The 27,515-nt window shown below is 39.8% G+C and overlaps 1 protein-coding gene across 1 annotated transcript in view; it reads left to right on the top strand.

The window, feature by feature from the left end:
* rassf4a (Ras association domain family member 4a) overlaps window positions 1–27,515 on the top strand; it is a 74,428-nt gene that overhangs the window by 24,188 nt on the left and 22,725 nt on the right. Inside the window, exons 4-5 of the mRNA XM_061952005.1 lie at window positions 24,364–24,470; window positions 25,795–25,874. Of these exons, the coding sequence (XP_061807989.1) occupies window positions 24,364–24,470; window positions 25,795–25,874 (187 nt within the window). The remainder of the gene's footprint in view (window positions 1–24,363; window positions 24,471–25,794; window positions 25,875–27,515) is intronic.

Raw genomic sequence — 27,515 nt, forward strand, 5'->3', positions numbered from 1 at the left:
TTTCTAAGTACCCAAAGTCGCTTTACATGTAGAACCCATCATTCATTCACACCTGGTGGTGGTAAGCTACTTTCATAGCAACAGCTGCCCTGGGGTAGACTCTTTTTGAGAAACGGTTCCCGTTATCGAAGCCACTATAGTAAAGAAAAAGATTTGGTTCTTTATTCGAATCGTTGGGGACGAATCCCGTGTCACAGGAAATGACGTAGCTCAGTTATTCGGCGGCAGATACAGAAGCAGCAACAACAATGGACCGGAAAAAACGCTCCAAGGCTTGGCTTCACTTTACTAAGAAATACAACGAGGAAACGGCTACCTGCAATTATTGCCAGGCTTCGCTTTCCTGTAAGGGGAGCAGTATAACAAACATGTTGAAACATGTTCAGGCCGTACATAACCTGAAGGTTAGAGAAACGTGTCGTGTCTTCGACACGAGGAGAAGCAGCGGCAGAGATGTCGAAGCACGCCCCTCTTCCTCTTCTTCAACCTGTAGTCCCAGTGATAGTGCCGGTGAGTAACTAACGTTAACTGTTGCCGGTTAATTTCCATATCTGCTCACTTGTAGCCTTTAGGCTAAAATAACGTTACCGCTTATGTCAACCAAGGCTGCAGTAATGTTAGCTAGACTAACGTTACCTAAGCATAGTCAGTGGCTAACGGTAACTTTAACGTTAGCCTTTTTGTATGTGTCCGATAACGTTAACGGTATCTTGTAGCCTACACCACTCCAGAGTTTGCGGGTCTGTCTAATAAACTAGTGCTTGCAAGATGTGAATTAAGATAATGTTAACGTTATCCTATTTCAGATGATGACATTCATGACAGCCAGAGTGACCAGGGCAGTGTTTGCTCTGTAGCACAGAGCGTTAACTCATTTACCATAGCGAGGTATAACGCAGAGAGCAGCAAGATGAGTGAGGAGGAGAGTAACAACATTACTCGCAAGCTAACGAGAATGATGATGAAAAATCTCCTCCCCTTCTACTTGGTGAACACAGACGAATACAAGTAGTTTAATAATTGTATTTTGCTGACATGTAATTGAGCAAAAAGTAAAAACCACCATTACTCTGAGATTTGTTTCAAATGTAAAGTGCTGTACAATACAAATGAACGCATGTATTTTTCTTAGGTGGCCCACTTAAAGGGGCACTAACAGTCAATATTTATTTATTTATTTAACTTTTGGGGGGGTGACAACAGTCAATATTTATTTTTTTATTTAATTTAATTTTTTTCTTAAAAAAATAAAAGTGAGCTTTTGTTAAACCAAATATTGTGTGTTTTTTTCCATATACAACAACCTATCTGGATTCGATAAGAGAATCGATAAGGAATCGGTTCGATAAGAGAATTCGATAATGGCATCGAAATCGATAATTTCTTAAAAAACATCATCCCTATATCCTTTACACACTGATGTCGCTTTTTGATGCAGTCCGCCTGAGGGATCAAAGGTCCGTAATATCATCGCTTCTGTGCAGTGATTTCTCCAGATTCTCCTGAACCTTTTGATGAAATTCCTTGCAATAGCTCATTGAGAAATGTTGTTCTTAAACTGTTGGACAATTTGCTCACGCATTTGTTCACAAAGTGGTGACCCTCGCTCCAGCCTTGTTTGTGAATGACTGAGCATTTCATGGAAGCTGCTTTTATACACAACCATGGCACCCACCTGTTCCCAATTAGCCTGTTCACCTGTGGGATGTTCCAAATAAGTGTTTGATGATAATTCCTCAACTTTCTCAGTCTTTTTTGCCACTTGTGCCAGCTTTTTTGAAACATGTTGCAGTCATCAAATTCCAAATGAGCTAATATTTGCAAAAAATAACAACATTTTCCAGTTCGAACGTGAATTATCTTGTCTTTGCAGTCTATTCAATTGAACATAGGTCGAAAAGGATTTGCAAATCATTGTATTTTGTTTTCATTAACAATTTACACAACGTGCCAACTTCACTGGTTTTGGGTTTTGTAAAGTAGCCTTTGAAAAAACAAATGCAATGTTGTGAAGCCACAGTATTTTAAGCACCATGTGGCGATGTGACTGTTACATATTTTTGATTTCACATCTGGTATTTTAATTATTGATAGAAAATAGGTAACTTAGTTGTACGACGTTTAATATTTAATAGCTGGTGATCAGGATCAGCAATGCAAATGAGAATTTGTCCTCAATTGCCATACTGTGCCTGAATAAATACAAGGTTATATAAATATGCAGTAATAACAATTTGTATTAACTTTTAAAAATAAGATATTAATCAAAACGTATAAATTGTAAGATAATAGTAAGTGCTTTATCTAAAAACAAGTATTAAAAATGTTTTCTGATTGTTTTCTTACTTTTTAAAGAAAGACAATGAATATAAATGACAGATAATTCAAAACCAGTTTTTATTTTATTTCATCAAAAACTAGTACTTTGAAATGACACTGCATAGACTGCATCTTACTCTTAGCAAAATTCTGTATGTTAATTTTGTATAATGTTCTTTTTAGATCAGATATAAATTGTACTTGTTGTGCATTAATTTGTAAAGAACTACATTAAGAGTTTCCTCTGGGAAGCAATATGTCTGTCTTGAATAAAATACGTATGTTAAGTACTGGTAACATTGTAGGCCCGTACAACCTGCCGCATAGACGGGTAGTCTGCGTCTCAACCAGGTCCTCTCACAAAATTTTACACTGGTGAGGGTGGTGTGTCACCCTGCAGGACAAAAAGCAAAACCTGTCCAAGGGCGGATGAGCTCCTAACGAGCCAACGGCCAACATGCACACTGGGCAGAGGACGTCTAATAGCCTGGATAGGCAAGGCCCCGAGCAGAAAGAAATTCCTAGAAGAAACCTGAATGCAGGCTTTGCGAACTGCATTCAGACCCAGCAAATGAAAGGATGCACTCGAAAACCAAAAAACACTCCAGGGTTCCAGTCCATGCTCCTAAAGGTCCCCCCTCCTTTTTCATGCCAAATAATGGCATTAATGACTGGACAACTTACTTCGGTCAGCTCATTCAAAGCTTGCACCCTGCCCAAAAACGGCAGACTGTCTGAACTTGTCAACTGTGCTAGACAGCATAATATCGACATCCTGGGTACCTAAGAGCATCGATCGATTATACCATCCAGGCATCCAAATTGACCAAAAATCAAGTGATGGTTAACATTTCATCAAATCATCAGCATGGCCAAACTCCCAAGGCTCCACAACAGGTGGTGTCGGCATTTAACAATGGGCTTGTGCTGCTGAAAATTTAAATCTGTAGTCAAGATATTCCCGCCGGCCCGAAGCTTGTTGCCCATTTTCATTGAAACCCACAAAGCACCATCGTAGCATGTTACAGTCAGACTATTGTCGCTGATGACCATTTCTTTGAAGACCTAAAAGATACCACAGTAAACATTCCAGCTCACAGCCTTCTGGGTGTCACAAGAGACTTTGATGTGCAAATAGGCCCTGAAGATGCACTATTCACCATCGAGAGCAAAGGGACAAACCGCAACAGAGCTAAGCTGGTCGACTAGGCCGAGGAGTTTCAGCTCATGGTTACGAACACCAGATTTATATATATGTGGCTCCGAAATGACAACACAGGCACGGCTTCTTAAAGACGGGCTCTTTACTTGGGTTTATGCCGTGAAAACTACAGGACAAGACATGAAATACAATGCTTTAGACATAGTTCAGTCACAGGCAAATAAAGTGCTAAACAAAATAGCTACCTCGTGGCCGCCTGCCACTTCGGAGGTTCTTGGGCAGCAAATATTTCAGTCTTGTGCATACTAAATGAGCGTACAATAATTAAATCAATGTACTTTACAAATATACAGAACAATTTGACACAATATGACAAAATACCTTGTTCAGCTAGCTAAATGTTCTTGCTGCTGCTGATGGCTCGCTCAAAGTCCTTTGCATGTCTGGGCGAATGCAGGTCTTGCAACTTCCAATACTAAACCAAAACCTCGCGAGAATAGCGTTGTAACAAAGGAAATAAATTGCCCTTTTTATAGTAAACAAAATGTGTCTTATTTACAAAAAATGTAACATGAATTCACAACCATAATCATTTTCAACAAAAAATATTAACCCTTAAAACAAAATTATTAAGTGTAAGTTTCAACGACACTTACAATATATATGTATGTATATATTTATATATATATATATATATATATATATATATATATATATATATATATATATATATATATATATATATATGTATATAAATACTGTATATATATATATGTGTATATATGTGTACATACGTTAGGTCAAGAAAAAACACGGAGGCTAATTCATCCCTACAAGCCTGTTTCGCAGGTTTCCCTGCTCTTCTGGGCAGTTTAAACCTGCGAAACAGGCTTATAGGGATGAATTAGCCTTTGTTTTTTTTTCCTGACCTAACGAATATTCCACTCTACCCCAGTATTGAGCACTGTTTAACGGATAAACCACAGTAACCTCGACTATATATGTATACATATTAGAGGTGTAACGGTACGTGTATTTGTATTGAACCGTTTCGGTACGGGGCTTCCGGTTCGGTTCGGAGGTTTACCGAACGAGTTTCCACACGGACATATTAAGTAGCGTAACGCACGTTGTGTAAACAATGCACACCGAGGCACAACACACGACATGCTAGCAGCTAACGCCATAACCATACGTCCTCTTTTCAACGGACATGTCCTCTTTTGCGGAGCTGTCAGGACGGAGTTTCTTAAATGCCTCAAATGTCCGGCATTTTGAGTTAGGGTTGCGTGTATTTTTAATGTACGTTCAGGGTTTAAGAAGGGGTTAAAAACAAAACAAATTGTGCGCGCAGCAGCATTCGTGAGGGAGGGGCAGAGACAGAGAGAGCGAGAGAGTTATGATGAACGCGCATGCGTCGCCAGGCTCTGCTTTTTATCCATAGATTTATCAGATTTAATTTTTTATTAACTATAGCAGAGGTGTCAATTTCATTTGCGGCCCACAGCTAATGTTTTAAAGGCCCACGGCACATTCTAAAAATACTTTTAAAATAAACAAAAACATAACAAAAGTGAAATAAAAAAGCTTAAAGGTTAAATGTGTCAAGACTTGGTCTTGGGTGTGTGCTTTTCCGGGATGCAACGGAAAGTTGGCTCGGGCGAGACGGGAATGAAGGTACATGATTTATTAATACTATCAAAAAAAAGGAATAAACGAAAAGCGCGCACAAGGGCGGAAGTACAAAACTTGACTATAAACACAAAACTTGCACAAGGGCAGAAACTATGAACAATTAAACAAAACTTGCAAACTATGGCTTGAATAAAGAAAACTTACTTGGCATGGACAAAAAAGGAGCAGCGTGAACGATGGACATGAAAAGGAGTTAGAAATGTGTCGAGCATAAATGTGGGGTGGCGTCAGGACGAACAACAGAAAATTAAAAGCTTAAATAACACAGACATGATTAACGAAAACAGGTGCTTGACTCAAAACGTGAAACAGGTGCGTGACGTGACAGGTGAAAACTAATGGTTGCTATGGTGACAAACAAGAGTGTACAATGAGTCCAAACGTGGAACAGGTGAAACTAATGGGTAATCATGCAAACAAGACAAGGGAGTGAAAAGCCAGAAACTAAACAAAACATGACTAAGACAAAACATGATTACACAGACATGACAGAGCCCCTCCCTTAAGGACAGATACCAGATGTCCAAGAAAAAACTTAACAAAAGTCATGGGAGGGCGGGAGGGGGACATGGCGGTGGGTCGCCAGCCCAAGTGGCCCCGAATCCACCGAGGCAAAGTCAAGTGGCGGCGGCGAGTGGAACGCCGCTGCAGCAGGCGAGGCGGGCGCCCAGGGATTGGCCACATTCGTGGCCGACTGGGAGGTGGGCGCACTTGGCGTGGCGGGCGACCAGGTAGCGGCCATATCCGTAGCCGACGAGGAGGCAGGCGCGTCGTCAACTTGGCAGGCGTGGCAGCTCGGCGTAGCAAGTCAGGCGGCAAAGCTCGGCGTGACGCGTCCAGCGGCGAAGCTCGGCGTGACGCGTCCAGCGGCGAAGCTCGGCGTGGGTCTTGGTCTTGGTCTTGGTGTGGGTCTTGGCATGGCGGGTCTTGGTCTTGGTGTGGGTCTTGGTCTTGGTGTGGGTCTTGATCTTGGTCTTGGTCTTGGTGTGGGTCTTGGTGTGGGTCTTGGTCTTGGTCTTGGTGTGGGTCTTGGTGTGGGTCTTGGTCTTGGCATGGCGGGTCTTGGTCTTGGCATGGCGGGTCTTGGTCTTGGCATGGCGGCACTTGGCGTCGTGGAGCTGCGACTGGCGGCACTTGGCGTCGTGGAGCTGCGACTGGCGGAACTTGGCGTCGTGGAGCTGCGACTGGCGGCACTTGGCGTCTTGGAGCTGCGACTGGCGGCACTTGGCGTCTTGGAGCTGCGACTGGCGGCACTTGGCGTGGTAGGTCTTGGTCTTGGACTTGGCGTGGAGGGTCTTGGTCTTGGACTTGGCGTGGAGGGTCTTGGTCTTGGACTTGGCGTGGAGGGTCTTGGTCTTGGCGTGGAGGGTCTTGGTCTTGGCGTGGAGGGTCTTGGTCTTGGCGTGGAGGGTCTGGTGCTAGCCGTGGAGCAGCTACAGGTGCTAGCCGTGGAGCAGCTACAGGTGCTAGCCGTGGAGCAGCTACATGTGCTAGCCTTGGAGCAGCTACAGGTGCTAGCCTTGGAGCAGCTAGCCGTGGTGCTAGCCTTGGAGCAGGTGGAGGTGGCCTAGCTGGGGGTTGCGGCTTGGCAGGTCGGAAGACTGGTGAGGGCGGTCGTGCTGGAGGCTGTGGCTTGACGGGTCGGAAGACTGGTGAGGGCGGTCGTGCTGGAGGCTGTGGCTTGACAGGTCGGAAGACTGGTGGTGGCGGCCGTGCTGGAGGCTGTGGCTTGGCATGGTGATGCCGAGCCACCCCACCAACACAGCTCCCGACCCCAGCCCCCCCCTCAAGGGGCGGATACCAGACGCGCTCCCTGCGGTCTGGAACTCTCTCTAGGGGTGGGCGGAGGGAGGTCTGGAGGAGGGCTGAAATTTCCCCTTTAAGTTGTCAACAATGTTTTTTTTTTTATCCCCCACCTGGGGTTGTGTGGGCGGAAAAAAGGAAAAAATTGTGACGGGGGCGGGACTTGAGTCTTGGGGGGCGGGGCATGAAATTTGGAACGTGGCTTGGACTGATTAGACCTGATTTCTAAAAACATGTTTTGATAATGATTTATCAAAGTCATGCCATTAGTGTCTTTTGTTGGAGGCGGGTGTTCAAAAGAAAAAGAGTTGAAAAAAAAATCCTGGGCTGTGATGTCCTGCGATGAGGTGGCGACTTGTCCAGGGTGTACCCCGCCTTCCGCCCGATTGTAGCTGAGATAGGCTCCAGCTCCCCCCGCGACCCCAAAAGGGAATAAGCGGTAGAAAATGGATGGATGGGCTGTGATGTCATCCTGGGGAAGCCGGGCAGACTGTTGCTTGCTTCCGCCCGGAGGGGGCGGGGCTTGTGGGAGCGGCGTGTCCCGCTGGCTCGCGGATGTCCTTCCTGGCGTCCCTCGCCTTTGGCGGCGCTTCCGTGGCTGGGATGACGCGCCAACGTCCCCGGGCCAAACGGAGCTGATCGGCACCAGTTTGCCGGTCGGACCCCACATGAGATCTCTGCGCTCCACGGAGGAGTAGCGCAGCGTTTCCTCCTCCATCGCGCGCAGGACCGCCCATGTTCCCTCGTCAAAATTGTCCAAATGTCTTGCGGGAGAACTTTTTAGCTGACGACATCTGTCATGACTTGGACTATGACGTGGTTTGTTCTCCCGTGGTGCAAATGAACTGGACTGGTCAAGGCTTGAAGGTGCGTACATGATTTATTTAAACTATCAAAAAAGGAATAAACGAAAAGCGCGCACAGGGGCGGAGGTACAAAACTAGACTATAAACACAAAACTTGCACATTGGCAGAAACTGAACAATTAAACAAAACACTAACTGTGGCTTAATAAACAAAAACTTACTTGCCATGGAACCGGCATGAAAAAAAGAGTAGCAAGGGTCATCAGGGTGTGGAGAGTGTGCAGGAGCATAAATGCGGGGTGTCGTCAGGACGAACAACAGAAAATGAAAAGCTTAAATAACACAGACATGATTAACGAAAACAGGTGCGTGACTCAAAACGTGAAACAGGTGCGTGACGTGACAGGTGAAAACTAATGGTTGCTATGGTGACAAACAAGAGTGTACAATGAGTCCAAACGTGGAACCGAGGTACGTACCGAACCGAAATTTTTGTGTACCGTTACACCCCTAATACATATAGCTGTATATGTGTATATATGTATGTATGAATGTATTTGCATGTATGTATATGTATGTACATATGTGTATATATATATATATATATATATATATATATATATGTATGCATCTATATATGTGTGCGTGTGTGCGTGTGTGTGTGTGTGTGCGTGTGTGTGTGTGTGTGTGTGTGTGTGTGTGTGTGTGTGTGTGTGTGTGTGTGTGTGTGTTTGTATTAGTTTTATATTAGTTCGTTAGCATTAATTTATATATTTATATGGCATTGTATTATGTGGCAATTGCCCTGCGATGAGGTGGCAACTTGTCCAGGGTGTACCCCGCTTTCCGCCCGTGTGCAGCTGGGATAGGCTCCAGCACCCCCCGCAACCCCGTAAGGGACAAGTGGTAGAAAATGGATGGATGGATGGATGGGATATTAGTCAATAATTTATCTATCCATCCATCCATTTTCTACCGCTTATTCCCTTCAGGGTTGCGGGGGGCGCTGTAGCCTATCTCAGCTACAATCAGGCGGAAGGCGGGGTACACCCTGGACAAGTCGTCACCTCATCGCAGGGCCAACACAGATAGACAGACAACATTCACACTCACATTCACACACTAGGGCCAATTTAGTGTTGTCAATCAACCTATCCTCAGGTGCATGTCTTTGGAGGTGGGAGGAAGTACCCGGAGGGAACCCACGCAGTCACGGGGAGAACATGCAAACTCCACACATTACGAGCGCAGGATCGAACCCAGGACCTTCGTATTGTGAGGCAGACCCACTAACCCCTCCTCCACCGTGCTGCCCAATAATTTAAATACATATTTAAATTTTTATTAATATCTATTTTCTTTATTTTGTTGTATTTTTACTAGTGTTGACAAATATTCAAATATAACAATTTAACTTATGTCAAACCTGCCAACTACTCCGGTTTTCCCGTAATTAGTACGGTTTTCATCAACCTATTCCGGGTTACGGTTGCAGTGATAAAAAATACGGTTTTTCATTAATTAAAAATTTTTTTTTTTTTTTAAATGCGCGAGGCTATTTATAGCACCGCTGCCAAGCACGAGGCACCTGTTGCCGTTGTTTCCAAACGAGCGAACGATCATGGAATCAGCCGGAGAAAAATCGCAAACGAGTCTTAAACCGAAAAGAAAACTGCAGTCATTCCATGAAGAATATTCAAAAGCCTATCCGGGAATAATTATCCGTTCCAAAAAGGGTGAAAACTACGCAAATTGCACCTTGTGCAGACAAGATTTTTCGATCGGACACGGAGGAATTAGCGATGTAAAAGACCACGTTGGGACAAAAGAACACAAGTCTAATGCCGTTGCTAGCGATACAAGTGGAAAACTTTCAACGTTTTTCGGATTTTAGCCACAAAAAGGTAATGACACCAATGTTATCTATTGGAATTGTTTAGTACTGTTATACTGTTAAAAGTGTTTATACTATTTATGCTTTCAAGTCCAAGTTGAAGAAATCTTGTTAAATGTTGACAGCATAACTACCAAAATACAGAAGTATGTCCTTAATATTTTTGCAGTGCTATTTCTGTTGAAAAGTTCAAATGATTACATTAGAGATGTGATGTGCCACTTTTCAAGTGTCTGATGGCTTAAATTAATTTTCATTAATTTTTCATATTTTGAATTCTTTTGAAAGGCTTACAAAAAACTACATTTGAATTGTAATTCCATGCTATTGACAGGACTATTAATTTTAATGAAGTTAGCTTACCATGTTTACAGTATGATAATTGTGATAGAAATGTGAATTTTAGGCACAGAATATTTTTTACAATTGAACAAGGCAGTAGATTATACAAGCTTGGACAGAAAGTTAATAATGACACCAATTTTTTTTTTTATGGAATTGTTTAGTACTGTTTTACCATTTGTTTACTGTAAAAAGTGTTTATACTGTTTATACTTTCAATTAACAAATTGAAGTCTTGTGAAAGGTTGACAGGATAACTGGCATTAACTGTCAAAATAATTTCAAACTATTGAAGTTAGCTTACAGAATAAACATGTCAATCAACCCATATGATTTTTGCTGTAATATTTTTGTTTTGAAAAGTCACTGTGACTGATAGAAAAGTGATGGTTTTAGCAACATTTTAACCTGTCTGAATGCTAATAATCATTTTGCGTCGGGGGGCGAACCTGAACCCCCCACTAGGACTTTGTCCTGGACCTACCGGGGCCTGCGGCCCCTGGACCCTGGCTACTAGGTTTTTCTGATTTCAAAAGTTGGCAGGTATGTTATGTGATTAATCACAAATATTATCACATTAGTCATGTATATACGCAGGTTGATCACACAATTATTTTGGCTTTACCTTAACGGCAGGTTATCGATTTTCGATTACGCATGCACCTCCTGGTAACCTAGCACCTCCAAAACCCTCAAATCTAAACTCCAAACATCCCAGAACAAGCTAGTCAGATTACTTCTAGACCTCCACCCCAGATCCCACCTCACTCCTACCCACTTCTCCAAAGTGGGCTGGCTCAGGGTGGAGGACAGAGTAAAACAACTTGCACTGAGCCTAGTCTATAAAATCCGCTACACCTCCCTGATACCGAAGTACATGTCAAACTACTTCCTTAACGTAAATGACCGCCATAACCACAACACCAGGGGGAGCTCCACTAACCACGTTAAACCCAGATTCCGATCTAACAAAGGTCTTAACTCATTCTCTTTCTATGCCACATCAATGTGGAATGCGCTCCCAACAGGTATAAAAGAAAGGGCATCTCTATCCTTCTTCAAAACCGCAATAATAGTACACCTCCAGGCAATTTCAACCCTAAACTAACACCTTCCCCGGATTGTTAATAATCAAATGTAAACAATCAAATGTAGATATTTTTCTTATGCCTTCTGATCTCTCTCTCTCTCTCTATGTCCACTACTCGCTGTCCATATCCTACCAAGTCAGACCTACACTGTTTCAATATCCATTTCTCTGTTCTCAATTGTTGATGACTGATGATAACAACCAAACCTAACCCCCACCCCTCTCCACACCCCGAATTGTAAATAATTCAATGTATACACCCTGATGATTATCTTGTGTGATGACTATATTATGATGATAGTACATATGATAGTATATATCTGTATCATGAATCAATTTAAGTGGACCCCGACTTAAACAAGTTGAAAAACTTATTCGGGTGTTACCATTTAGTGGTCAATTGTACGGAATATGTACTTCACTGTGCAACCTACTAATAAAAGTCTCAATCAATCAATCAATCAATATCTGAAAGGCTGTTTTATGGGTTGGAATATGTTGGTAGATGTTGTAAGGATTGTTATACCATCAATGATCAATGCATACAACATTGCAGAGAAGACTAGTGAAGAGACTCTGACTGGACTCAATAAAAAACGTATATATCTAAAAGTGAATATTAAACATGATTTGAGCAAATAAATGACATGCGTTCAAGTAAAACATTTATCGGTACCTAAAATGGTTCTGGATGACATTTTGACGATAAAATTGCATTTGTGTCTAAATATAAGGGTCTTTTTTAAATTCATTACATTATGCAAATAAGTCATAAACTGTGAGTAATCATAATTCATCCAAATTCAAACATGTGATTTAATATGATTGAAAAAATCATTTGACAGCAGTAATTTTTACTTAGAGCAAAGTAGTGGCCTGCTGGTTGGCTCATTTTGACTGGTTGAGACATGTTAAGAAAATAACCAACTAGATGTTGGTTCTTGTTTAGATTTTTTAATACAAACATTTTAACTGCGTTGCCATCATAGAATGGAAACCGGTCATCATAGTTATTTTCAAGATGAAATGAAATCAAAGTTCCATTCAGAGCAAACAGGACTATGTTTACGGTACAAGCAGACACATGCAAACAGGTTCTCTGTGAAAGGAGGTCAGGGGAGCCGGTGACTTAAATTCTTTAATAAGTTTTTAGGTGACACCATAATCACGCTCACTGGGTGTAGTCAGGTGATCTGTGAGTCATGTTGAATCAGGTGCGGTGATGCTTTGTTGTTTTCAGGAAAATGAGCCAAGATGCATGCCTTTCGAGAACTAGCCCTTACATGTCTGCCGGGAAAGTGTGTAATTGTAACGTTTATGGTGATGATGAGGAGGAGGAAGAAGAAGAGGATGGGATGTTTTTTATATAAGCAGATGAAGGGAGGCACTTATTTTGACTAATTTATTGTTATTTTTTCGTTAATTGACTGATGCGTTTTTTTACTTGTAGTGTTTAACATTCTCAAGAATCAAAGTTATTCTAAAGCAGGATCAACATTTTATGTGTTCAATTCAGAATTAGAATCAGAATAGTTTTTATTGCCATTGTTTGAGAACGGGTTCACAAACTAGGAATTTTTCTTGGTGCGATCGTGCAACACAAAACACATACAACACAGAATAGGTAATAAAAATGAGCTGTAACTGAGCTATCAGATCTTGTTATTGTTCATGTGCCTGATGGCCGAGGGGAAAAAACTGTTCAGTTACTGTTATCATTGATAATACTACTTCAGTTACTTATTTAGTAACTGAAGTAGTATTATTCATGTATATGCATATACAAACGTCCATATACAAACATCATTTATCAAGTAAACTATACATTTAAATCAAATGTGTGTAAGAAAGCGTCTCAAATTTGTTCTCAGTGTTCTGACCTTCTATCAATTTCTGCAAGTTCAGCTCCCTCTAGTGGCGTTAAGTCTTTTTTATTATTTATTTACTAGGTGCTTTTTACCAATCAGGTTATAGCACCTCTGTCTACCACTAGGTGGCAGTATATATACAGTTTATACTGTATGTGTGTGTGTATATATATATATATATATATATATATATATATATATATATATATATATCCATCCATTTTCTACCGCTTGTCCCTCTCGGGTCGCGGAGGTGCTGGAGCCTGAATACTATTACATATAATAATAGACCATAACTATATTTTACAAAATTTGATAAGAAGGTCAGGACAATGAGAACAAATTTAAGGCACTTGCCTATCTTAAAACCATTTAATTTTTCATAATTTATTGTATTTTTTTTAAAATAATTTTGTCTATTGTTATTTTAAATAATTTTAATTGATTTACTTTTTATAATGTGCAGGGTTTTGGAAATAGTTTATTTGTTTATAGTGAATTTTAAATAAGGAGGATTTGGATTATAAAAGATTTATACAATATTTTAAAACATCATTATGCCATATTTCTCTGCAGACATTAGTCAGAATATTTTATGGTTTATTTGGATATTTTACCTAATTTTCATCAGAATAATTGTATTTTACAAGTATTAGACAGAAGTTAAAACATTTTTTAGGAAGTCATAATGTTGTATGATGAAATAATATACCTTTTCTTAAAAAGATTGTAAGTCTTATACAAATACCACTTTATTTTTGTGTTTTGCTTTGCAGTGTTTTATTTACATTTGTTATATTGTACTAATAAAAACTAGGCTGGCATGTCAACGAGAATTTGATGAACGCCAAAGGTATTTGCTTTATAATTTCAAATAATACATACAATTATTAGTCATTTTGCAACTCAATGAATTGATAAGTATAAGAGTTCATGTAAAAATAAAAACACCTTTTTTTTTCATTAATAAAAGTTTAATAAAAATTGTAGTCACTGAATATTTAGAAATACTGTAAACATGAGAGTCTCCCTCCACAGTGCGTACAAATAAATACTTGATCACTCCTTTTGCATCCATTATTTACATTAAGTGTCCGCAGAGCTCCTCTCCTTCAAGTCCTTATCTGACCAAAGAGCCAGTCCACAGGGTCTTTACCCCTGCTGTCTTGTTGCCTGCTGTTCCTTAGGGAACAGTCCTCTGAGGTGCTCCCACCCAGACCAGAAGCTCTGCAAGTTCTGTGAGTGCGTGGTGACCCACGAGGAATAGAGGCCGAAGCAGAGTGCTTTATTTGAGCTTTGGACAGCTGCCTTAGCCTGGGCAGCCTCTGGTGCCTGCAGGGGCCGGGGCTCCGAGCACCCATGGGATGAGCGAGAGCCTCCATGCTGGTCATGTAGTCCTCCAGGGACTGGGAGCTCTGGGAGGGCTGGCAGGCTGCAGGATGCAGAGGAGAGTCCTCAAGTGTCTCAATGATGGTGGGCAGGAGAGGCAGCGAAAGCAGCAGACGCCTGTGTTTCATTCTGGGGAAGGGAAAACAAGTAATTAATTAATATCAATACTTTTGATTTACATTATTAAGTTGTTGTTGAAATGTGTTTAACTGCAGAGATATGATTTAAGGGGGAATTATTTTCTGTTATTGTAGAGTGCACTGACCTATGGGTTTGTTCTAGTGTAATGTTGATAATTCACCACATTGATTCGGAGAGATTATTGATATAATATTGCAATAAGACCCTTAAATAATTATTGTAAATAACAATAATGATAAAAAAAAAAGCTTAATACTTATTTTTAAATAAGTGGTGGGAGTAAATACGTCTCACTTCTTCCCACTCCTTTTTGGATATAAAAAAAACCTAACCATTAGGTATTGTTTTCATGCGTATGTGTTTTATTGTGAGGTATTTGTTTCTATGTATGTACTTTACTGTAATGTTATTAAGATGATTTCATTTTTATTTTCATTTATTTTGCTTTTATTGAAAGAATTAAAGACTAAAATGCATTTTAAAAAGATCAAATTTTGCCTTATTTTTAATTTTTTTTATTGATTTAAATACACTACGACTGTTTCTTTTTTGATGATCTTTCGTATAAAATACCACATTAATTCTTCACTATCTATTTGTAAGTATATTAGATATATGATTTTAATATACAAAAAAACTATCATTTGAGTTATGTCATCATTCGTTTGCTTTCGTTACAGTGAATAGATTTTTGCCCTTCTATTTAATTTACTAAAATAAAAATTAGAAATAAAAAAAACCAACAAGAATATTTACATTTTTAAGCATTTTCCCCCAAAAAAATCATTTTAGCCATTTTAGAGTTTTCCTTTGATAATCAAGCACTTTCGCACAGAATACCTTTATTATCCTAATACAACCATCTTTAAAAGCAGGTAGTGTATGGATTTGAAAAAGCAGAAGAAGTTTTCTCACCTTGCTTGATGCAATTGTAGTTGTGATATAAAGCAGTGATGTGTCTCTGAGGTCTTAGTCTGAGTGTCTGAGGTCCTCAGCTTGTACATGGCAGCTTTATAGAGGCAGCCAGCTACACAGTGATTAGGCGTGACTGCTAAATATAACTCAGCTGACCTTACTCACATTTTTTAGCATGTGTGTGTGTGTGTGTGTGTGTGTGTGTGTGTGTGTGTGTGTGTGTGTGTGTGTGTGTGTGTGTGTGTGTGTGTGTGTGTGTGTGTGTGTGTGTGTGTGTGTGTGTGTGTGTGTGTGTGTGTGTGTGTGTGTGTGCCTGTGTGAGAGAGAGAGAGGGTGTGTTCATGCCTGTTTCGGAGACCTTGGTTTCACTCAATGTTTATATTGCAGAAACAATGAAGCCATGGGAGCAATGTGTCTCCCCTGGCACACACACTCACACAACAGATGCCTCTTTTTACAATTAAATAAAAAACAATCTTTAAAATCTCACTGCAAAAGAAACAGTCATTACAAGTAAACATTCTACTGATTATCAATGCACATCATGTAAACACAACAGGAACTACAGTACTGTAGTTGTATAACGGTGGTTGCCCTCAGAATGTCTGATCTGTCACAGTTTATAATTGAAGATTTTTCCTGGTTATTTGAAGGAAGTTTGTTTATGCCAACTGCCTGTTCAAACTATTCACTTTGTTGTCGGCGCGTAGCGGTCTGGTCTTTTAGGGCCTGTTAGTGATGGTGGATTTCGCTTTGGGGCTGCATTTTGTGCATTTTGGTGTTTTTTCTTTAGGATGAGAGTGAGTCTATAACGCACTAAATGGCTGACTCAAAGAGTGTGTGAGTAGGTTTGATTTAATGTAAACTATTTTATTGGTCCATTTGGCAAATCTCATCGGTCTGGTGCAGAGGTGGGTAGTAACGCGCTACATTTACTCCGTTACATCTACTTGAGTAACTTTTGGAATAAATTGTACTTCTAAGAGTAGTTTTAATGCAACATACTTTTACTTTTACTTGAGTATATTTATAGAGAAGAAACGCTACTTTTACTCCGCTACTTTTATCTACATTCAGCTCGCTACTCGCTACTAATTTTTATCGATCTGTTAATGCACGTTTTGTTTGTTTTGGTCTGTCAGACAGACCTTCATAGTGCCTGCGTTTCAACAAATACAGTCACTGGTGACGTTCACTCCGTTCCACCAATCAGATGCAGTCACTGGTGACGTTGGACCAATCAAACAGAGCCAGGGGTCACATGACCTGACTTAAACAAGTTGAAAAACTTATTGGGGTGTTACCATTTAGTGGTCAATTGTACGGAATATGTACTGTACTGTGCAATCTACTAATACAAGTTCCAATCAATCAATCAAAAGTGTGAAGGAAAAAAGACCATTTTTTATTTCAAAAGCCTAAAGACTGACTGCACAGTTCCTGTCTTCACAATAAAAGTGCCGCTCCATCCCGCCTGCGCTTTCAAAATAAGAGTCTCCGAAAGCCTGCGCAAACAAGCTAGCAAGCTACGGAGTTTGCCGCCAATGTATTTCTTGTAAAGTGTATAAAAACGAATATGGAAGCTGGACATATAAGATGCCAAAAACCAACCACTTTCATGTGGTATTAGACAGAAAGGAGGAACTTTTTTTCTCCTCCATTTGAAAACGTGGACGTTTGTCATCACTACTGTCTGATTCCAATCAATGCAAGTCATCAGAATCAGGTAATACACCAACTTATATTCTTGTCTTCATGAAAGAAAGGAATCTATATGTGTTAAACATGCATGTATATTCATTAAAACACTATTAACATGTAAACAAAAACGGCAAAAAAAAAATATATAAATTATATACTGTATATATCAATGTATGTATATATATATATATACAGGTAAAAGCCAGTAAATTAGAATATTTTGAAAAACTTGATTTATTTCAGTAATTGCATTCAAAAGGTGTAACTTGTACATTATATTTATTCATTGCACACAGACTGATGCATTCAAATGTTTATTTCATTTAATTTTGATGATTTGAAGTGGCAACAAATGAAAATCCAAAATTCCGTGTGTCACAAAATTAGAATATTACTTAAGGCTAATACAAAAAAGGGATTTTTAGAAATGTTGGCCAACTGAAAAGTATGAAAATGAAAAATATGAGCATGTACAATACTCAATACTTGGTTGGAGCTCCTTTTGCCTCAATTACTGCGTTAATGCGGCGTGGCATGGAGTCGATGAGTTTCTGGCACTGCTCAGGTGTTATGAGAGCCCAGGTTGCTCTGATAGTGGCCTTCAACTCTTCTGCGTTTTTGGGTCTGGCATTCTGCATCTTCCTTTTCACAATACCCCACAGATTTTCTATGGGGCTAAGGTCAGGGGAGTTGGCGGGCCAATTTAGAACAGAAATACCATGGTCCGTAAACCAGGCACGGGTAGATTTTGCGCTGTGTGCAGGCGCCAAGTCCTGTTGGAACTTGAAATCTCCATCTCCATAGAGCAGGTCAGCAGCAGGAAGCATGAAGTGCTCTAAAACTTGCTGGTAGACGGCTGCGTTGACCCTGGATCTCAGGAAACAGAGTGGACCGACACCAGCAGATGACATGGCACCCCAAACCATCACCCAACCATGCAAATTTTGCATTTCCTTTGGAAATCGAGGTCTCAGAGTCTGGAGGAAGGCAGAAGAGGCACAGGATCCACGTTGCCTGAAGTCTAGTGTAAAGTTTCCACCATCAGTGATGGTTTGGGGTGCCATGTCATCTGCTGGTGTCGGTCCACTCTGTTTCCTGAGATCCAGGGTCAACGCAGCCGTCTACCAGCAGGTTTTAGAGCACTTCATGCTTCCTGCTGCTGACCTGCTCTATGGAGATGGAGATTTCAAGTTCCAACAGGACTTGGCGCCTGCACACAGCGCAAAATCTACCCGTGCCTGGTTTACGGACCATGGTATTTCTGTTCTAAATTGGCCCGCCAACTCCCCTGACCTTAGCCCCATAGAAAATCTGTGGGGTATTGTGAAAAGGAAGATGCAGAATGCCAGACCCAAAAACGCAGAAGAGTTGAAGGCCACTATCAGAGCAACCTGGGCTCTCATAACACCTGAGCAGTGCCAGAAACTCATCGACTCCATGCCACGCCGCATTAACGCAGTAATTGAGGCAAAAGGAGCTCCAACCAAGTATTGAGTATTGTACATGCTCATATTTTTCATTTTCATACTTTTCAGTTGGCCAACATTTCTAAAAATCCCTTTTTTGTATTAGCCTTAAGTAATATTCTAATTTTGTGACACACGGAATGTTGGATTTTCATTTGTTGCCACTTCAAATCATCAAAATTAAATGAAATAAACATTTGAATGCATCAGTCTGTGTGCAATGAATAAATATAATGTACAAGTTACACCTTTTGAATGCAATTACTGAAATAAATCAAGTTTTTCAAAATATTCTAATTTACTGGCTTTTACCTGTATATATATATATATATATATATATATATATATATATATATATCTATATGTGTGTGTGTGTGTGTATATATATATATGTATATATGTGTGTGTGTGTGTGTGTATATATATATATATATATATATATATATATATATATATATATATATATATATATATATATATATATATATATATATATATATATATATATATATATATATATATATATATATATATATATATATATGATATGTGTGTGTGTATGTTACTCATCAGTTACTCAGTACTTGAGTAGTTTTTTTACAACATACTTTTTACTTTTACTCAAGTAAATATTTGGGTGACTACTCCTTACTTTTACTTGAGTAATAAATCTCTAAAGTAACAGTACTCTTACTTGAGTACAATTTCTGGCTACTCTACCCACCTCTGGTCTGGTGTGACAACGCTAAATTTATTGGCAGCATGTAAAGCTTGTGAACCCGCAAAAATCTAAAAATTAGTCGCAGCAATTTATAAAGCACAGGGTTCAAAGCATGGCGTAAAAAGTAGCAGCTCATAGTCCGAAAATTATGGTAATAAGCCAAACATTAAGTGGTGTAGTAATTTATAGTGAGAAACAAGTTTATTTAATGACAAAGTACAAAGCGTTATTTAGTTTAATGATGGGATTTAGGTGAAATATTTTTTTCTTCAGCTAATAGGCTAACCTCACATGATGTTGCTGTTAAAATGTGATTATATTCTAGCTCGCATAGCTACGCTAATGTTGCTAACATTTGTGTCACCCTGTCCTACTCCTCATTGTTATGTTGTTGATGGTGATATGTGGGTACTATTACATTGAACAAGTGCAGAGTTGCAGTGTGCATTATATGTAAACAGTGGATAAAGTACACAATAGCGCTTCTTGGAGACTATTGGAGAGAGGTGTGCACGTATGGACAAACAGCTCATTAGTATTAAAGCTACTAACACACAATACAGCGTGTTTTCAGTCGAACTTAATAAAAGCTCTTATAAACTGTCCTAAATTCAATCAACTGCCTAGATTTTTGTCAACACACTATTGTGGGACCTTTCATACAATCAAAACTGAGCATGAATATTTTTCAATACTTCTTTCTTATTGGATCATGTGTAACAAACAATGTGCACAGGGAGTTACACAACCTCCAACAAGACACTTCTTTTTCCTCAGAGTAAAGGTCACCGCTTGTTTTGAAGCCAATAAACCTGCAGGATAAATCAGCCCTTTTAAACTTGTGATATCTGTTGGTTAGCCTCATTCATGGAGAATGTCATGACTTTTGTGCTATCACAATTAGTAATAGTTGTTACTACGGTAATTAAATAAGCTGTTTCAGATCAATTAAGCTGAAAGTATTATCCACTGATAGAGTGAAAGTCACAGCAATGACTAATTACCATAAATTCTAATTATTTTATAATTAATGCTGTCAAATGATGACTTTTTTACATCAGATTAATCACACTTTCGCAATTTGATTAATCACAGTACATTTCTTGCATCCATAGTTCATATTAACTATTAAAGAGCCTTTATATCTTGACAAAAATTAAATTTTATTGTCAGAATATCATAGTGGAACATTTTTAAAATGTTTTACCTAAATGCACGTAATTTATTTGCTCAAAACTTGCTTATACTTTTATCTAAAGTCCTGTCCGAATGTATTTTGAAGCGACATTTGCCAGCGTGCACACCAGTTGGAGTCTGCACACTCATCCTTGCACTGACATATGCATTGACCTGATCACTGACCGTATAACAACCTTCTTTGTTTTTCGGGCAATTATCCGCGGTTAAGGTAAAGGAGCAATACATTTTGTGATTAATCTGCGTGTGTGCATGAATAATGAGATAATGTTTTGTTATTAATCGCATGAGTTAACAGGTTACTTACCTTTGACAGCCTTTATTACCATTATATTATTGATTTACCAAAACGGTTACGATGACAGGGTGTTAATTGGAAGCAAGCCATAACAGAATAGAGAATGTTATTTATGGAATGTGAAATGTTATTATTATACATAAACAACTTAATTGTTGAACTTCAGTAATGATACAGAGTGCATGTGAAAGTAAAAAGAAAAACATCACTCTCTTTTTTTTTATTTCTTCTTCTTCTTCTCGTTCATTTCTAAATAGGAATGCCCATTTCCAAAACGAATGATGCAGTATGCCGCAGATCCACCAAACTCCCATACAATGTTTTCTCCAATGTTTCTGGTTGTGGCCAATCAAACATCCTCAGGGTGTTGTGCAAGGGGCATTCCTGCAACAAATGGTCTGTTGTTATTCTGCTTGTCCGACATGGGCAATATTATGTTGGGCTAGTCTTGAACTTTGTAAATATGATGATTTAATTAGTTGTGCCCTGATCGTAGTCTGGATAGCAATACTTGGTCATGCCTTGACAGCTGATGATAAGCATCTTGTTTGTTATAGCCCATTGTTGTTTCTTCCATCTATTATTTGGCGTCCCCTATTATGATTGTCTTTGCTTTTAAGAAGCCTTTGCTTTTGTTATTTTGTTCAAGCGCAGATCCTTCTTCAGCGAGGGCATTAGCGGTTCTATTTCCTGACACATCACAGTGAGAGGGGATCCATTACAGGCAAATGTTGTGGGTTTTACACAGTGAATCCAGAGAATAGTACAAGCTGTTGAGTTCTTTATCTTTGAGATCTCTAAGGCCTGCAGGACAGACATGGCATCTGAGAGGAAAACAACTTTCTTGGAAGTATGAGGGCTGCTGATGACATGTGTTGCTGCCATTTGTGTTGCAAGCACCTCAGCTTTGTAATGTGTGGAGTACACACTGGTACGCCCGTCCATCTGTCTTGAGGGAAGTTAGTGTTGACAAAGTCCATGGTGTTGTATTTTATTTCTGTATCACTCTTCTCATCCTTGCTATGAATACCTAGAATACCACAGTCAACCTAGGGATGTTGATCAATTCTCCATACAGGAATTGTAAGAGATTGTAGAATCTCGCTGGGATCATGATCCAATACATCTCGGTCTCTCAAGGGTCTGATTGGTGGGCAAAACTTCCCCTTTTCAGTCTCCCCTTTATTGGTTACCCAAGACTTTCTGTCATTGGGTGGGTTGGTAATCTCTTGAACTTTGCTGCCTGTACAAGCACCGTGGTGTCCCGCCTGTCTTCCAGGGGTTCAAGCCCTGTATTAGATTTAAGTTCCTTTATGGAGGAGGATTTCATGGCTCGTGTGATCATTCTTGTGGCATGATTCAGCCCTTTGCTTCCCTTATTGAAATTTGCTGTTATTCCATGCTGTTATCCCATACTCTATGGCAGGCCTCACTCTTCCAGTGTCTCTTCAGAATGGTAGCATCGGAAGCATGAAGTTCCTGCCAATTTCTTCATCAGTGTCAGCGTCAGACGGACATTTAATTAACAAGTATATTGCGCAACACAGCAGCAACAGAACCAATGTTGCAATAATGGTAAGAAGCGAACCGCACAGTCAGCATTAATAGTGCTAAGAGTTCACTATACAGCACATTTAAAAAAAAGGGGGTTTCACTCTAAAAACTGAGTAACGCTGCTAATAGAATTTACAAATATGGTAAACATAACACTGAGGAATGCGTTACATTTTCTCAGAATAATGTATTTATTTATTTACTTCGCCTAAACCAGGGGTCGGCAACCTTTACCACTCAAAGAGCCATTTTGACCAGTTTCACAAATTAAAGAAAACAATGGGAGCCACAAAAATCTTTTGAAATTTAAAATGAAATAACACTGCATACAAAGTTTTTTTTTTTGCTTTGTGCTATGTATATACCAGGGGTCCCACACCTTAATAAGAACATTGAATGTTAGTGCGGCCCGCGAGTTTTATATGATTGCCGTTTGACAGCGTCATACTTGTCAACCCATCCAATTTTTTCGGCAGACTACGAATTTCAGGGCAACTATTCTCTCGAACGTGCCGTGATGGTACAGCATTTAGCGCCCATTACAACCTGCGTGCCGGCCCAGACACACGTTGTATGGGTCTTCTGCTTGCTCACGTAAGTGACAGCAAGGCATACTTGGTCAACAACCACACAGGTTACACTGACGGTGGCGGTATAAAAAACTTTAACACTCTTACCAATAATGCGTCACACTGTGAACCCACACCAAACAAGAATGACAAACACATTTCGGGAGAACATCTGCACCGTAACACAACATAAACACAACAGATCAAATACCCAGAATCCCATGCAGCCCTAACTCTTCCGGGCTACATTATACACCCCCGCTACCAAACCCCGCCCACCTCAACCGACGCACGGAGGGTGGGGGTTGATGTGTGGGGGAGCAGAGTTGGGGTGGGGGCGGGGTTTGGTGGTAGCAGGGGTGTATAATGTAGCCCGGAAGAGTCAGGGCTGCATGGGATTCTGGGTATTTGTTCTGTTGTGTTAAGGTGCAGATGTTCTCCCAAAGTGTGTTTGTCATTCTTGTTTGGTTTTGGTTCAAAGTGTGGCGCATTATTAGTAAGAGTGTTAAAGTTGTTTTATATGGCCACCGTCAGTGTAACCTGTGTGGCTGTTGACCAAGTATGCTTTGCTGTCGCTGACGTGTGCAAGTAGAAGACGCATACAACAAAGGGCTAGGCTGGCACGATGTTTGTACAGATTGTAGAGGGTGCCAAATGCTGTACCATCATGGCACGCCCTTATCATTATTGTTAGGGTGAAAATCGGAGAATATTAATCCCCGGAGTTTTCAGCGAGAGGCACCGAAATCCGGAAGTCTCCCGGGAAAATCGGGAGGGTCGGCAAGTATGCAGCTGAGCCGCATCAGAGTGATCAAAGAGCCGCATGCGGCTCCGGAGCCGCGGCTTGCCGACCCCTGACCTAAACAAACTATTACATTTGTGTGTCATGTAAAATTAATTTACTATTAGTTTTTTTTTACTTACTCAAAAAATTACAGTCTTGTTAGCTTTACTGTTACCATTTTACCATGAATTGAAAAACTGATTCGGGTGTTACCATTTAGTGGTCAATTGTACGGAATATGTACTGTACTGTGCAATCTACTAATAAAAGTTTCAATCAATCAATCAATCAAACTGTCATTGTGTAAAAGACTGAGGGTCCCATCTTCTCCTTTAAAAAACAGGTTTTGTTTAAATGTTACACAGATCAAAAGTAAGACTGTATTTTCCTTGCTGAGCTACAATTTCGCCTCACTCAAATCTAAATGTTTCACCTCTATGCCTACGTGACCCAAAGCAGTCCTCAGTGTTTCCCAGACATGACTTCACTGCGTGACTTAGCGCTGTACAAAAAGGTCTGATGAGATTTTTCCAACTGAGAAGCTTTTCCCTCGAGTGAATGTTCCCGCACGTACACCTGACTTTGAGCCTTTGTGGCTGCGAGCCTGCAGGATTTCCTCTCTGAGCAACATGTGCTTGTGTGTGTGCAGGAGGAGGGGGAGCTCATCCTGGAAGGTTTACTGAACATCCACTGGGGTCTGCATCGGCCAATTAGACTTCAAATGTACGATGACAACGAAAGGCTGCGTGTCAACCGGTAAGACTGACCAACTCGCCTCCAGACTGTCCATTATGTGAGCCCTCTAGACATAAAATAACACATTTTAGTCACCTTTATGCTCTTTTAATCCAATATAGTAATGCTGTACAAGGCTGAGCCAATCAGTGGCCGCGATACTGAACAACAGCGCGCTCTAATTGGTTTGGTCTCCTCCAGTGGCCAATACTACTGTAGGAATAATATTTTTTAGTTTATTCAGCCTTTTTATGTTTGAAAATTAGTAATTTAGGTCCAAACAAATTGTAGAATATGCTCTAAAAAATAGGGAAATATTTTTTTTCAATCGCAATATTTGAACCACCATATTTACATTTAACTTTATACACTTTTTCCTAAATTTAAGACTGTATTCACAAAGTTTTACAATACTATCATTACGCATTGTAAAATAAAAAATGATGTATTGACTTTTAAATAAATGTTGGCACTAAAAAATTATCCATTGACAAATAAAACACAGAACTTAATGTGCATTCATGAGCATTCAAGCTCTATCACAGAAAAAAAATAATAATACAGGGAAATTCTAAGACTAACATTGAACGATATATACAATATAGAAAATACAAATAAAATATTTGTCTTTTAGCTTACAGTTTCTTTATTCAATCATTGTTTTAGTGTAAAAGCGTCTTTTCATGCCAACATTTTCCAGCTCCATATAGTTTTAGGATTCCAGTGTAATAGTTGTATCCTTTGGTATACATCATCAGTAATTCCCACACATTTATTTATTTGTGGCGGTCTGCCGCAAGTTGTTTGTCATAGTTCATTAACACATTAAAATGGGACTGCCTGTGACTGTAGCTCATACACAGCCAAAGCACGGGGGATAAGTGTTGACAACTGTGTGATATATTTAGCGAGTATTCCGACACCACTAAATGGTTGTTGTTTTTGTTTTTTTACCAACTTTTCCCTGTTTTGGACACTTTTGGAGATTTTGACATGATAGCACAAATCCTTCTTTTTTTTTTAAATCCCACCACACCTCAACAAGCAATAGGACAACCGTTGATTTGAAAAGGCTTATTGTTTTTCAGCTGAGATTAATTGATTTATTGATTGAAACTTTTATTAATAGATTGCACAGTACAGTACATATTCCATTCAATTGACCACTAAATGGTAACACCCGAATCATTTTTTCAACTTGTTTAGGTCGGGGTCCACGTTAATCAATTCATGGTAATCATGGAGATGAACGAGAACACAAGTTTGTATATGTGATAATGACAAAAGGTGTGAAACCTGTTAAACGACATTTTCCATGTATATGTTGGGATGTGTGTGTCTACAGGAACAGCAAGTTCATAATTGCAAAGCAGCACTCATCCGAGTCAAAGAAGAATTCAATAGGTAGAGAAAATGTACCTGCTGGTGAGTAAACGTGACGCATGCAGTTACTCCTACACATGCACACACACAAAGGATTTACTTTCACATGCACACATGTTGTTTATACTATACTGTAGTACACACCGCACTCACTTTATGATTACAGATTACACATTCAAGAGCAGATTACAGCCTGCGTCAATCAGCATTTCCAACAGGAGCTATTGACTCACGTGCAGAGATAATCTGATCACGAGATGCAAATCAGATCACCACGTGTAACCAGACTGAAGCGATTTACAGCTTTGATCCGTTCCTAGTTTGTTTTGTACACCAGTCACCAGTCATGTACATGCATCAAGGTTAGCAAATAACCAAGAACATTAAAATGTTATTGATAGTAATGTAATCCCTTGCAGATGTCTGACTAATTTCCATGCAGATTACTGCATTACAGAAAATCTTAATCATGTCATGCAGTATTTCTTACTTTTTTTTGCCCAAGTACCACCTCAGAAAAAACTTGGCTCTCCAAGTGCCACGGTAATGACTAACCTTAAAATGCGGTAGTGTAATAGGCCTTGGTATTAATTCAAAACGAGGCAGAGGTTTATATTAAATATTTTTGGCCAATGTAACATTACACACAGTTTGAATAGTAACACGGTGTTTGAACATAGGAAAATAAAACACTGTACTTTAATTAGGTGATTTATTTTGGCGTACCACTAGATGGAGCCCGCGTACCACTAGTGGTGCATGTACCACAGTTTGAGAATCACTGATGTAATGTAAATGGTAAATATATATTTCAGAGTTAGGAATTGTGATTAAAAAGTATGTAACATATTTTTTTATTTCCCTGAAAATTAAGTAAACAAAAGTAATATACATATACTGTAGTATTCTATCCAGCCATCCATGTTCTACCACTTGTCCCTAATGTACATGGTAATTGGGATTTGTTATATATTGTATATATTATATAAAAGTATAATATAATATCATATATCAGTATATATTATATACTGTATATGTAATATGTATTTTTACATATATGTTATATTTTATATTGCTCCAATGGCACATTTTTAGTCTTATTTTATACCTTTTTGTTTTTGCCCTCTTTTTGTGCCCTAGTGTGCATTATCCTTTCCATCCTTACCCTTTCCACCGTTTGTAACTGAGCTACTATGTGAAACAATTGCCCTTGTGGATCAATAAAGTTTGTCTAATTCTAAACATTTACTCCTTTTTGTTGTTTTCATTTGTGAATTTTGTGTCGTTGTATATGCAGCCTATGATATGCTGTGATGTAATAATCAGCATTGAATGTCCTGTTACGGCTCAGGCTCCTGCCAACGCCGCTCATCCGTCTGTGCGCACCTCGGGACACGCCCACGGGTGCGCACATCCAGGGACGCGCCGCGCGCGTCTCCGCCCTGCTGCAGCCACCAGCTGCAATCACTCGCTGGCAATCTGCACACCTGCGACTGATCAGAGCGAGATCAAGAAAGGACCAGTGGACCCAAGGATCGTGGCGGGAACTTAGTTTTTTCTCATGGTGTACCTGCCTTCCCGAGTCTTCCCTCCTCGAGATCTCCCGTTGTTTCCCCGGTGTTTTGGACTGCCTTCTTCGTTTCCCGACTCCTCACTCGCCCCTGGACTCTGACGTCTCTCTCT

Source organism: Nerophis lumbriciformis, linkage group LG02 (genome assembly GCF_033978685.3).
Source record: "Nerophis lumbriciformis linkage group LG02, RoL_Nlum_v2.1, whole genome shotgun sequence".
Lineage (NCBI taxonomy): Eukaryota > Metazoa > Chordata > Actinopteri > Syngnathiformes > Syngnathidae > Nerophis > Nerophis lumbriciformis.